We start from the raw sequence: 13,168 nt of genomic DNA on the forward strand, positions 1-13,168 counted from the left end.
TATAATAATTTGGACTGTCAAGCAATTCATTTTTTAATCTAATTTAATTACATGATGTGTCGATTCTAATTTATCTCCAAATTAATATAAAATTTGGCATAACATTTTGATCCCCTAAAGATAATTTAAAGTCATTTATTGTGTTAAATGAGAAAAGCATCAAATAGACATTACAAAAATAGCTTAGAAATAAGTATTTTATTTGATTCAACATAGAATTTATTATACAAACGTTTAAGGTTACAACAGCCTAAACAGAAGCTGCATCTGAATTGGTATTTAGATATATTTACAGACCAAAACAGTTTGGTTACCAACATTCTTCAAAAGATCCTATTTTATGTTCTCCAGAAGAAAGAAAGTCATACAGGTTTAAAATGACACGAAGATGAGTATCCTCAAAATATGATTTTTTACTACTTATTTTATTGAATGTTTTATAAAATTATATCACATTTGCTCTCATGCTATTCTGAATTTACATGCTATTTGGCACATATCACATTTGCACTGAGGCATTTTTGCCCTGATACAGTATCTTGACTTTTAGGGGCTTTCTAACTAACTGCGTTCTTGGCTCCATCACGCAGTGAATTGTTGCCCTGCATCACGTTTCGTCACTATTAAACTGTATGAAATGTAAGATGACCTACATAGGTCTGGGGCAGGGCTGGTGCGTTAAATGCATTAAATCATTTTATTCACATTATTTTTCCATAACTAATTAATTAAATTAAACCCCTGTAGTCAATTAAAACTCATCTTTGATCACCAAAATTACATATTTGAAGGTTTTTTTCTCTGAAGAACGTCAGTGGGGAAAGGCATATAGTTCATCATAACATCGTAATATACATGATTGGTTACAAGGTAGTTTGTGACGTCAGAAACACCAGCGATTTCAAACCGCATTTTTGAGACTGTCTTTGGTTCACTGCAATTTAAAGAAAAAATACTCAGCAATTGTGTTGACTTATGAATTTGTACATTGTTTGTCTTAAAGTACATTAAAAACACCACATAAACATATAAACAACATTAAAAACCAAATTTTCCCCACAGGGTACTTTAACAATTTAAATCGACAGCCCTAATAATAATATATCTTATGGTCTAATGGGATCGATATTCTATTTTAGCATAGGCAGAAAACGCAAATATAATTGAAGACGCCTCAATATTAGCTGTACCATTAATTTGAAATGTCTGAAACAATCCAACTGCAACACCATTAGATAGCCTATGTGTCTTTACTTTAACTGAGGAATCTGGATGATTTTCACTTCATTATGTAAACCAGGGCCAGTATTTTGATATTGTGGCCTTTGCGGAAACCTATTGTAGTTGAGCTGGGTTTCCAGGCTCACAGCCAGTAGTGGTGGCTTGGTTTGGCTGTAATTTGTTGCACTTTTCCTACATAGGGTGAGCCAGGACTTCCAGGGCTGCCTGGACTCCCCGGGATTAAGGTAAATATTGTGTCTTCATGCCTAAAACCCCTCCCCCATGCCCAGCTGCTTGTCAACCAATGTAATGTCTAGACTCCGTAACAGTTGAAGTGCAACTGTATTGTTTCCATATATCTTTCACATTAACCTGTATGGCTTCAATTAGTTATTGCTTTTGAATGGAGTGTGTTTTACATTGTCTTATTCAAATGCACATTATCAGGATTCTTTGATTATGGATTCGTCCATTAATGATTCATCAGTGAATCAGACAATTCCTTGACCCAGTTTATTTTTGCATTCATGTAAAGACTCGTCTCGGAGTAAGATTTAATACTACAGAAATTAAATGTGTGACTTATTTCATTGCTATTTTTATGCTTCAGCCTTTATTTTCACAAAAAATATTGGTGTCGCTGGCTTGTATTATATTTCAAACAGTCTCCACAACAATCAAACAAATCCCCTTGAGAGTGTGTCGAATCATACAGTACACACTTTACCAGAGTCACTTAAAGTCATTCAACCACTTGGTGTTTTGTAATGGAACTTTCTTTTTTGCCTTCTGAACTGAAAATTAAAAGCTGATTACAGATGTTCATGTTCCAAATTGAAAAAAAATATATATATATTCTTGAAAATAATGAGAAAATTAGTGGAAAATCACTGGAGCGATGGATTTCTCCATAGTTCCATATTAATGCAAAGAATGTTCAAACTGGCATGAACTAATGCTTGTTGCTGTTTTGGTTTGTTTGCCTGTATTCTTTTGTATGCCTGCATCCTATTGGCCTTGTAAAAATCCCACCCATTTTATGTAACCCTGGTTTTACTTAGAGGCTGAAGGCTGTGGATGCTAACATTGTGCTAATGTGGTGCTCTAATGTTTTTTTTTTTAAACCGTAACGTGTGCACACTGTGTTCATTCATTGAATAAGAGAGGTTAGAATGTTTGATTAAATGGCGCTGAAAATATCACGTCAAGGTGTTTATTATTATATTAGCAACATTCCTTTTTTCATGTAGTACCATGAACTAACACATAATTTATTTTAGATAAGAATTTTATGAATGTTAGTTGCCATAATAGCAATATCATTAAGGTGAGCAAATTTTATGACGAAAGCCATTTGCAGGTTTTAATTAATCTAGACAATTACCAACTCAAATCAGTCAAAAAAAAAATAGACAGTTGGCTTGATACTGTATGACATGAATGCTTTGGAAGGTTTATTGTCTAAAATGCTTCGCTTTTTTGATTTAGAGTTTAAGTTGATTTAGTTGTGAATACTTAACTTGAGAACTATGACTGAAAGATAATTCTATGTGTGGCTTCTGTATGCAGGGTGAACCTGGTTTCTTTGGGCCTCAAGGTGAGCCTGGGCTTCCAGGCCTGCCAGGAACTAAGGTGGGTTTGTAACACCACCAGTTGTGGTATATCCCAGTTTAATGTGGTGGTCGTGGTTTGTGGTTTCATTAAGATATATCCATGATAGCTCTGTTAAGGACTATAAATTAACAAACAACAAATGACTACAAAAGTTTGTTCAGTCTGTATGGGATCTCTGCAAACTCTTATTGAGAGAAGAATTTCATTTACAGTTTTTTTCGATTGCTAAACGACAGTGGGCACAACTGGAGTCACATGTGCAAAACTCTAACTACAGTCTGCACAGCAGCAGTTCATGTGGAACAAATTCTAGTTCGTTTTTCATTGCTTGAACACAGTTTTCAAAACTCTACACACTTATCCCATGACTTTAACCACAACCTGCACAACACTGTGGATTTACAGCACTTTGTTCAAATGCTAACACACTGCTGTCAGAACTGTGAACAACACATTCAAAACAGAATAGATTTCAGCCTTGTGCCTTTCAAACACTGCTGATTTTCAGCTGAAAGGCTAAACAGGTGTCTTGTTTTAGACTTGTTAGTGAACACACACACACACACACAAACACACACACACACACACACACACACACACACACACACACACACACACACACACACACACAAAGCTCAGAAAGCCAAGGATGGATAAGGCACTCCAGAAGGTTCTTCCCCAGGTGCATGGCAAGAGAGAACATTAGATGTGATGTTGATGAAAACCTGTGGCCTGATGCTAGAGAGAGGCAGGATTAGCCCCTCAATTATTTGTTCGAATTACAGTATGTACTTTTAGTTTATACCCTTTTTTCTCATTACTGTAATTACAATGTTTTTTTTTTACTGTAAATATTTTTTATAGCTGTGTATGTAACCTCAGACGTCTTACCTGGACATATTGGTATCTTTGCTCTTTTACCCGTTCACTGTTTCTCTCGAACGGTACAGTGTTTAACTGTTTCATTGTAACTTGGTGTTTCTGTAGGACTCGAGCAATAGTTGTTGTGCTGACAGAATTAACATTTTCAAATATATCATTATCAGCCAGCACTCTAACTTGAATCTCCCGCAGTTTTATTGCATTGTTGACAACAACCATGTCAACAATAGCATTTTCCTGTGCATCTGAAAATATTTTTCCTCTTCCTCCTGTTGGGGGCAGCCTTTGGGTCCTGTTGTAAAAATATATTTTACAGTCAAACTTACTGTAATATATATCTGTGTAAATATTCTATAATTGCAATACAAAATAAATTCTGTAAGGATGTAACTGTAAGGATGTAACTCTCACCTGTTTGTATGATGGAAAATTCGCATTACAGATGCCACTGTGGATCTTTGCAAAAATGGGTTGCACCCTCAACCCTGCCTCTCTCAATGAGAGACCATGGTTCATGACATGGTCTATAAGTGTAGCCCTTATTTCATCTGAAATAACAGGTCTTTGTCTTCTTTGTCTTCCTCCACGCATCCGCCCTCTCCCTGCCACCCTTCTCCCTTCACAAACCTGTCTTCCTTGTTCCATTTCCAAAATTAGTCTTTCTGAGCTCTACCTATATATATATATATATATATATATGTGTGTGTGTGTGTGTGTGTGTGTGTGTTCACTAACAATTCTAAAACAAGACACCTGCTTAGCCTTTCAGCTGAAATTCCAATCAGCAGTGTTTGAAAGGCACAAGGCTGAAATCTATTCTGTTTTGAATGTGTGGTTCACAGTTTTGACAGCAGTGTGTTAGCATTTGAACAAAGTGCTGTAAATCCACAGTGTTGTGCAGGTTGTGGTTAAAGTCATGGGATAAGTGTGTAGAGTTTTGAAAACTGTGTTCAAGCAATGAAAAACAAACTAGAGTTTGTTCCACATGAACTGCTGCTGTGCAGACTGTAGTTAGAGTTTTGCACATGTAGCTCCAGTTGTGCTCAATGTCGTTTAGCAATCGGAAAAACCTGTAAACTATTATTACCAGATTTTTCTGATTATTTAGATTATTAAGACAATGTACATATTAAGTTAGTATTTGATTAAAGGTGTGGTTTATGTAAAAGGCCGTGCAGAGAGGCATCTATGAAGAGACTCCAGTCGGAGCCTGTCCAGCTTATTCAGCAGAGCAGAACAGTTTAATCAGACTGAGAGATCAGTATGTGCTGTCACACTGCCCTCTACAGGACATTTCAAAGAAACCAGTATAAAGGAAGGAAAGATTAAAGAGTAAAGTCTATTTCAGTGGTTCTCAGCCTCTTTGACTCCTATTGCCCTGCTTTGTCCAAGCCAAGGCAATATTCGAAGCTGACATGAACTTCTGGTATTTCTATTTTAATAAGAATAAACAAACTAAAAAATACTGTTACTGTTGTACATCTTTATCATTTTTTTTTTTTTTTTAGGTGTTATTTAAGATTAATATTAATAAGACTTACTGGGGGCCCCCTGGAAGTTTGCAGAGGGTCCTGGTGGGCCTTGGCCCCCTGGTTGAGAACCAGCATGTGCAAATTATACTTGTTCTGTAAGATTATAGTATCTACGTGTCCACCATGTAAGCTTTAGTTTAGTTGGTCATCTCTAAAAACCAGCAGAGCAGACCAGCTTAATCAGACTGAGAGATTAGTTTGAGCATCTTAGGCTTTTTTTTATGATAGGATAGGCTGTGATAAAGAATATCACTTTTTGTAGGGAGAGAGAGGAGAACCTGGACCTTCTGGCAAGGGTGAACGTGGTGAGACAGGTCCCATAGGACACAAGGTAAGATGAACAGTAAATATGTGCTTTTGAAGTGGTCATCTAATGATAGGAAAAGCTATTCATGTAGAATAAATTCCCCTGTTAGTCCCCTGTATAGGACCATTGCCAGACATGACCACAGAAGTTCCTCCGACTTTAATTGTGTTTACTTTGGTCAAAATATTAACATCTCTAGATTGCCTTAGATATATGAAATTATTATCCTGCCAAATTTCCTCAGGAAACTATTTATTTTGAATAAGATTTAGACAGAGTTCATTTTCTCTGTCTGTGATCTTTCCACAAACAACAGGAGCTAACTGAGTTTCTGCTGTAGGTCGTGTGTGTGTGTGTGTGTGTGTGTGTGTGTGTGTGTGCGTGCGTGCGTGCGTGCGTGCGCGCGCGTGCGTGCATGCGTGCGTGTCAGTGTCAGTATAAACAAGGCAAGACACATTAAACATAAGGAATCCCCACTTTTTTTCGCCCCTGCATTTATGTATATTGTTGGTCTTGTATGTACGCATGCTGAAACACAAGCAACAAAATTTCCCTAAGGGGATAATAAAGCAATCAATCAATCAATCAATCAATCAAACATATCAGATAAATGGCATTAATTTACAGGCAGTCTGCATTTCCAGAGCTCAAATATCAATCTCTTATTGGTACCTCAAAAAACACTAAGGCTAGAAATGTTATATTGTGTAAACCACATTACCACCTGTGTAATTCTCAAGGGGGGCTTTGAAAAGGGAACAGACATTTCTTTGTTTTAGCACCAGTATTTAATATTGTTATTGCTCTTCCAGTACCATGAACAATGTTTAACCTGACCACACTCAAATCCGTAAATATTGTATCAGGTTGCTTCCGAATATGTTGTTAAATGATAAATCTTTAACTGTCTTTAAATAATTGTAAGGGAGAACAGGGGGAACCAGGAGCATCAGGCCCGAAAGGTTCAAAGGTCAGTCTCTTTTCCTTAGTAAGCCATGCACAAGAAAGTAAAAAAATAAAAAAAAATAAAAAATAAAAATATTTTACTGTCTTAAATGACTAAATATAATCCCTGTCCATATTTTACAATTACAGGGGGATGCAGGAGACAAAGGTGATGAAGGCCCAACAGGATCACAAGTGAGTAAAGTCTACAAATGTCTAAAAATGACTTTTGACAACTCTGACTAGCAAATGTAACACTGGCCTAAATTAGCTTTATTCTGACATCAGTTGATTGCTGTTGAGTATAAATTTAATCATTATATTTCAGAGTGTAAGATACAGAAGAGTATACAGAATTGAATGTTTCCTTCCAAATATGAACTTGTCATGCTGACGTAATTGGGTTAAGGTTGCTCTTGACTGAATGAAACCAGAAAGGACAGGATTTATTGATTATTCACAAATCCAGGGCATTATGCAATGAAACAAGTTGGTAAATAAGCCAAAGTCAGTAAATAAGTGACTGTGCAATGAAAAATAAGTGCTATGAAGTTCCTGAAGTAAAGTTCTCACATAAAAGGACTGTAAAGCTAGAATTAATATTTTGTGATGGTGTGAAGTTATTATTTGAAATGTTGGTAACACTTTACAATAAGGTTCATTAGTTAACATTAGTTAACTACATTAGTTAGCATGAACTAATAATGAACTGCACTTATACAGCATTTGTTAATATTTGTTAATGTTAATTTAATCATTTACTAATACTTTATTAAAATCTGGTTAACATAGTTAATGCACTGTGAACTAACATGAACAAACAATGAACAGCTTTATTTTTATTAACTAACATTAAAAAGCTGAACAAATACAGTAACAAAATATGTCTAGTTCATGTTAGTTAATACATTAACTAATGCTAACTAATGAACCTTATTGTAAAGTGTTACCGAAATGTTTACTATTTCAAGCAAATTATGTGATTAAGCACATTGGTTTGCTTTGATCTAGTCTCAGTTTCTATGATAATGAGGTACGGGAAGCTTCAAAATGAGAATATTGTCGCAAGACAATTATTGTCTCAAGCCACTCTTTTTATCAGTAAAAACAGTTCTGGCATTTACATTTCCCCACTCAATGAAAATATAATTGTTATTCAGGGGCCACCCGGGGAGAAAGGTGAACAGGGTACAACTGAAATCATAGACTACAATGGAAACATTCAAGAGGCTCTTCAGGTTAGTAGAATCATGTCTATGACCTTTCATTGGAAATCATATTTCTAACCTGTTTTAAACTGCGAAAATTAGGACAGCTACTATCACAAACCAAAGTGCCCAATTCATATTTTCTGCTCAAGTAATTGATAATAATTATGACATAAAATTACATAAAATTGACATAAGGATTTACATAAAATTGCATGAAATTCAGTCTGACTGTTTACACTGAATTGACTTCACAATAATTTAAAAAACACCCAAAAATGCGTAATGGATAAACATCTGTAGCAGTGGTATTGGCTTTTTAAATAATTGGCACAGAGGTTGGTCTTGTGCATAACTGTAATCTTATCTTTTACCTTCCCTTCTTCCTGACTGCCTACAGAAGATAACTACTATTACAGTTACGGTAATTCACCTCTGCTTTGTCTGTGTGTTATATATGAGTGCTGTATTTTGCTCAGCATGAATTCAACACTTCCATACATACATGTTTCTCACATAATTCTGCCAATTCTCTTACCAGTGCCTTATTGACAAAATATTGTGTGTTGCTGTGCCAATGTTCGTTAACACTTGTTTAATCTGATTTGAGATAAAGACTTATCTCCTATGTAACAAGGATCAAAGTAAGTGTGAATGTGGTTCAGGCCCTTTCTCAGCTATATGTATTCAGAGTGCTCTGATTGGACCAGTCAAATGACACATTGTCTCCCACATTCTCACGTGTCATGTTTCATATGTAACAATTTTTTTTAATAAATGTGTCCCTTGTGCTCTAAGTGTAATTTTTGTTTAATTATGTGCATCTACACAAAAATATATATATATTTTATGGAATTGATCAATTATTTTTGTTTTTTTGTTATTTAGGGTCCCCCTGGGCCTCCTGGGCCAGTTGGAACAAAGGGAATGAAGGTAACCACATAATTTATTAACAAAGTGGACATTATGGGCAGTTAAATGATGGCCTTACCTAAGAGTCTAGCATTTATGTGCTTGTGACGACAACCTTTTGAAGACAAAGATCACAAAGTGACTGCAGTTCATTTCAGTGAAATATTATTGCTTTTCACAGGGTGATCAGGGTGTTCCTGGACTTCCTGGACTGGATGGAGAAAGGGTAAGAGGACCAAAATGTTCTTACTGTGCATAGCTTTTATTGTCTGTCAACTGACCCATATCTAAGCACAATTTCACAATTTTTTTTATATAATCATTTATCACAATTAATATAATCCACATAATACAATCCATGTTGTTAGGGTCACAAAGGTTCTAAAGGTGATATGGGTATCCCTGGAATATCAGGAGAAAAGGGATCAATGGGTCTTCCTGGCTTACAGGTAAAATGATCTGAGCGTGAGATATGTTGATACTTGTGATATTAATCATAACGTAAAATGTGTGATCTTGAATAGGCCTAATGGCTTGTCACATTATTTAAGTAGGTTAAGTCATGGCTCCGTAATGTTGCCCGCAGGGTGTGAATGGTCTGAAAGGAGACAAAGGAGACGCTGGCCTGCCTGGACCTCAGGGACCCTCAGTAAGTACAGCCAAAATAGCGTCCAACCAAAATGTGAATTAAGTATACATGCGTAGTCTTCTGTCTAACTCACAGGCAGTGACGGCTGTAGACAACTGGGACTAGTCTTTATCAGAGTGACCGTTTGTATGAGAGAGTCAGTACTGAGAGTAAATGTTTTATCATCAATTTACATGTATGATGTCAAATCACTTTACCTTAAATTGGGCCTTACTATTGTAGTGTAATTGATGGTCATATTATTTAAACATCTTCTCCATCTTTGTGCCCTGTTGTCCCTCATGTCTTCTGTGTATATTTCACTTATGGAATTTTTTATCTTGCTCGCATTAACAGATTATTGGGCCCCCTGGAGCACCTGGTCCACATGGACCACCTGGACCCATGGTGAGTTAAAGATGCTTTGCACAACAGAAATGGTATAAAATTTTAATAATTTTAAGATAGCAATGGATATATCCAAATAGCCTATAAGCATCACAAAAAGGACTCATTGCCCCTGCTCGCTATACATTCAGACAGTTATGAAAGTCTGCAATTTATTGTCATGCTATAATTCCAGACCAGTCTTTGAGAAACTGTGTGGCCTTAAAACGTACTCGGTTACCTAATGTAACCTCGGTTCTCTCTAGAAGAGGGAACGGGTGTTGCGTAAGTCAAGTCAAGTCAAGTCAAGTTTATTTATATAGCGCTTTTCACAACATAGGTTGTATCAAAGCAGCTTCACAGTAATAAATTAAAACAATACATCAATGTTTGTTTCTAGTGGAACGTCCACGTTTGGTAATGCTGATCAATAGTATCGTTGATTGATTAATTAAATTAAATATCCCCAAATATCCCCAACTGAGCAAGCCAAAGGCAACAGTGGCAAGGAACCGAAAAACTCCATCAGGTGACCTAATGGAGAAAAAAAAACCTTGGGAGAACCCAGGCTCAGTCGGGGGCCAGTTCTCCTCTGGCGTTTATGAACTAGAGGTCAGATTTACCTGTCAGATTAAAATAATTATATGAATGCCTGGCTGAAGAGATGCGTCTTTAATCTAGTTTTAAACTGGGAGAGCGAGTCTGAGCAACGAACAGATTACCTAATCTGTTGTTGCTTATGCCAATCCAATCTGTAAGTTGCTTATGCTACGGGTAAAGTCATCTTTTCTCGAGATATAAAGCCAAAAAATGATCCTTAATTTTTGTATTTATTGTCAACGCAGTGCAGCAGCTAGCAGACCTAGAGCGGCTGTCTAGCGCGCTCATTGGTTGCTGTGCTGCAACTGCAGCAGCCAACCACTGAGCCCCGCGTGATGTCGCGCCCAATGGGGGCGCGCACGCCCTGACGCGTCAGAGCCCGCCAGAATGGGAGTGGCTTCAGCGTATATAGAGCTGGTAAGTCCCGGCCATCCGTAAAACCCCAAGTGGACCTCTAGGTTGAAAAATCGTCAATGCAAGTGAATGTGAGAAAATAATTATTTTCTGGTCCCGTTTGAATTGTGCCATGAATGTGAACATATGTTGTCTGTGAATTTTTTATATAATTTTTCATGTTACGAGTTTGACAGTATATTGTATGATTCTTTGGCTAGCAGTTGTGGAAAAGACATAACGAGAAAGACTACATGTCGCCCAGTGATGTAGTGGTGCCTGGAGAAGTGGGTATACTCTTAATTTATGCCTCAATTTTTTTTAAGCGCCCCATGAAAGGATGAACGCTCTGTGTAATAAACAGTGATGTAAGATAGTCTTGCATATAAGTTAACCCCAAAATGGGCCAGTATAGTATACACATTATCACTTAAATTTTGCTGCTTGACTTCACAGAAAAAGGATCATTATAAAATTAATATTAGCCATAGAAGAGGTGCAGTTTTTGTAATTAATACTGGCTTTTAATTATTTATTAATACTAAATAATTATGAATTTTGAGTGACTATTCCTTAGTCCATCCACATATGAAAATTGGACGACTATTCAAGGGATCACTGCAACACTGTCTTTACTGGGCGCAGGGCCATACGCAGGGTTTTATACAAACCGAGGTCCCAAAAATTATTTTGCTAGGGGGGTTCGGGGGCATGCCCCCTTGAGAAAATATAGATTTTCCTGATCTCGACATGTGCATTTTAAGGTGTTTTGAAGGCCAAAATAAATGGACAACAGTAGCTTGAAAAGCATGTCAGTGGGCAGTAGCATGAAGTAGCCTATTTTATCAGATATTTTTAAACATGAGAATCAGTTTAAATGTCGCAATGAATGATCCACACTACAAAATGGAAATGCAGAATGTTTATGCTTATTGTTGACAATACACAATCACATATTCGAAACGGGAATGGCCTTAAATAAGAAATGGTTCAAGGATTATTTTGCATAGATGTTACATTTCAAACAAACGCCAATGCAATCCTTCTGTGTCCAGACCAGAGGCATATGAGCAATTTATATGAGTATCAAAGATCAGTTTCAGCTACTTTTTCTTTCCTAAATTAATCAATGTTTTTGGACTAATATGTTCATTTAATCAATGGTTCAATTGCATTCATAAAGACAGTCACTTGTGCCACTTTCTGGCTTAATGATGCAAGTTGCGCAAACACAGACAAGCGGAGTGATACAAACAGTGAAAAGTCTAAGTGCTGATACTGGGGAAATATTCAAATACATTCGAGGTAACGTTATACAAATACATTTATACATTGTATTTATAATAATAATGGCAATATATTTAATATGGTGCTTGTGTTGTTAAATTGAGCTTATAGCACTGTCTTTGATCAAACTGTTTATTTCTGTCGGTCATTTAAAACTTCGATCGAAAAACAGCTGTTCAGTTTAGCTACTTTTATTATTGTTAACTCCAGCGTGAAGCGTCGCGTTGGGATTCGCGCTCGGCTCGCGCTTCTGTGAGTGAACATAAATCCCGCTTGCTTTAATTGGTCTCAAACATTTTGACATTGACGAGCGGGTGTTTAAGTGCTGAAGCAGCTCAGATGAGAAGGTCGGTTATCGTCGCGATGGGCAAATCATTGCAGCACCAAATTAGAGTTAATATTAGGCAATTATTTCACAACTTTCATTATATAGGCTAAACTAAAAACAATTACTGAGGTCCGGACCTCGGGGACCTCAATGGTGGGTACGACCCTGACTGGGTGTTTTCACACGCACATCAGAGGGGATTTAGAAGTGGGTATATGCAATGCCGACTGAACAAGAAGTGGGTATACGCCGTATACCTGCGTATACCCTGCACTACACCACTGATGTCGCCTATGTGACGTCACCCCATAACACATTTTCCCTCCACTTATCAAATCACGGTGCTAATGCTGCGATAATCTATGGAGACAGATCGAGATGCCTGTGTGTTTTATACCCAAAATGTCACCATTCAAACCAAATGGGCTGTTCTTTCTTCAGATTCCCGTCTGAAAGCAGTGAAGAGTTGTAGTCCACAAAGTTCTCTCACACAAAGTCTAACCGTATCAAACTTCTACCCACTAAATTGTAGCATTCTTCACACGAAAAATTATATTAAAAATTCACAGACAGCATATGTTCACATTCATGGCAAAATTCAAACGGGACCAGAAAATAATTATTTTCTCACATTCACTTGCATTGACGATTTTTCAACCTAGAGGTCCAGTGGGGTTAGTGGAAGAGGTGGGACTTACCAGCTCTATAAGGAAGGGCTCGGGGGCTGCTACCCTGGTTTTCATCGACTGAAGCGAAATCAGCTCGAGGCGCGAGCACGGCAGGTTACGCAATACTCGTTCCCTCTTCTAGAGAGAACCGAGGTTACATTAGGTAACCGAGTACGTTCTCTTACAAGAGGTTCTCTCATATTGCGTAAGTTGCTTACGCTACGGGAACCCCTTGTCAACGCCATGCACGCCGAGC

General features: G+C 37.2%; 1 protein-coding gene across 1 annotated transcript in view; it reads left to right on the top strand.

Moving 5' to 3' along the window:
- col25a1 (collagen type XXV alpha 1 chain) overlaps positions 1–13,168 on the top strand; it is a gene marked incomplete at its 3' end in the record, with an annotated part of 949,643 nt that overhangs the window by 895,790 nt on the left and 40,685 nt on the right. The window contains exons 17-28 of the mRNA XM_081359232.1: positions 1,422–1,466; positions 2,791–2,853; positions 5,512–5,580; positions 6,482–6,526; positions 6,652–6,696; positions 7,662–7,739; positions 8,110–8,133; positions 8,598–8,642; positions 8,803–8,847; positions 8,990–9,070; positions 9,208–9,270; positions 9,607–9,657. Coding sequence (XP_081215358.1) covers positions 1,422–1,466; positions 2,791–2,853; positions 5,512–5,580; positions 6,482–6,526; positions 6,652–6,696; positions 7,662–7,739; positions 8,110–8,133; positions 8,598–8,642; positions 8,803–8,847; positions 8,990–9,070; positions 9,208–9,270; positions 9,607–9,657 — 654 coding nt within the window. The remainder of the gene's footprint in view (positions 1–1,421; positions 1,467–2,790; positions 2,854–5,511; positions 5,581–6,481; positions 6,527–6,651; positions 6,697–7,661; positions 7,740–8,109; positions 8,134–8,597; positions 8,643–8,802; positions 8,848–8,989; positions 9,071–9,207; positions 9,271–9,606; positions 9,658–13,168) is intronic.

This window comes from Scardinius erythrophthalmus, assembly GCF_964197995.2.
Source record: "Scardinius erythrophthalmus genome assembly, chromosome: 2".
NCBI classification, from domain to species: Eukaryota; Metazoa; Chordata; class Actinopteri; order Cypriniformes; family Leuciscidae; genus Scardinius; species Scardinius erythrophthalmus.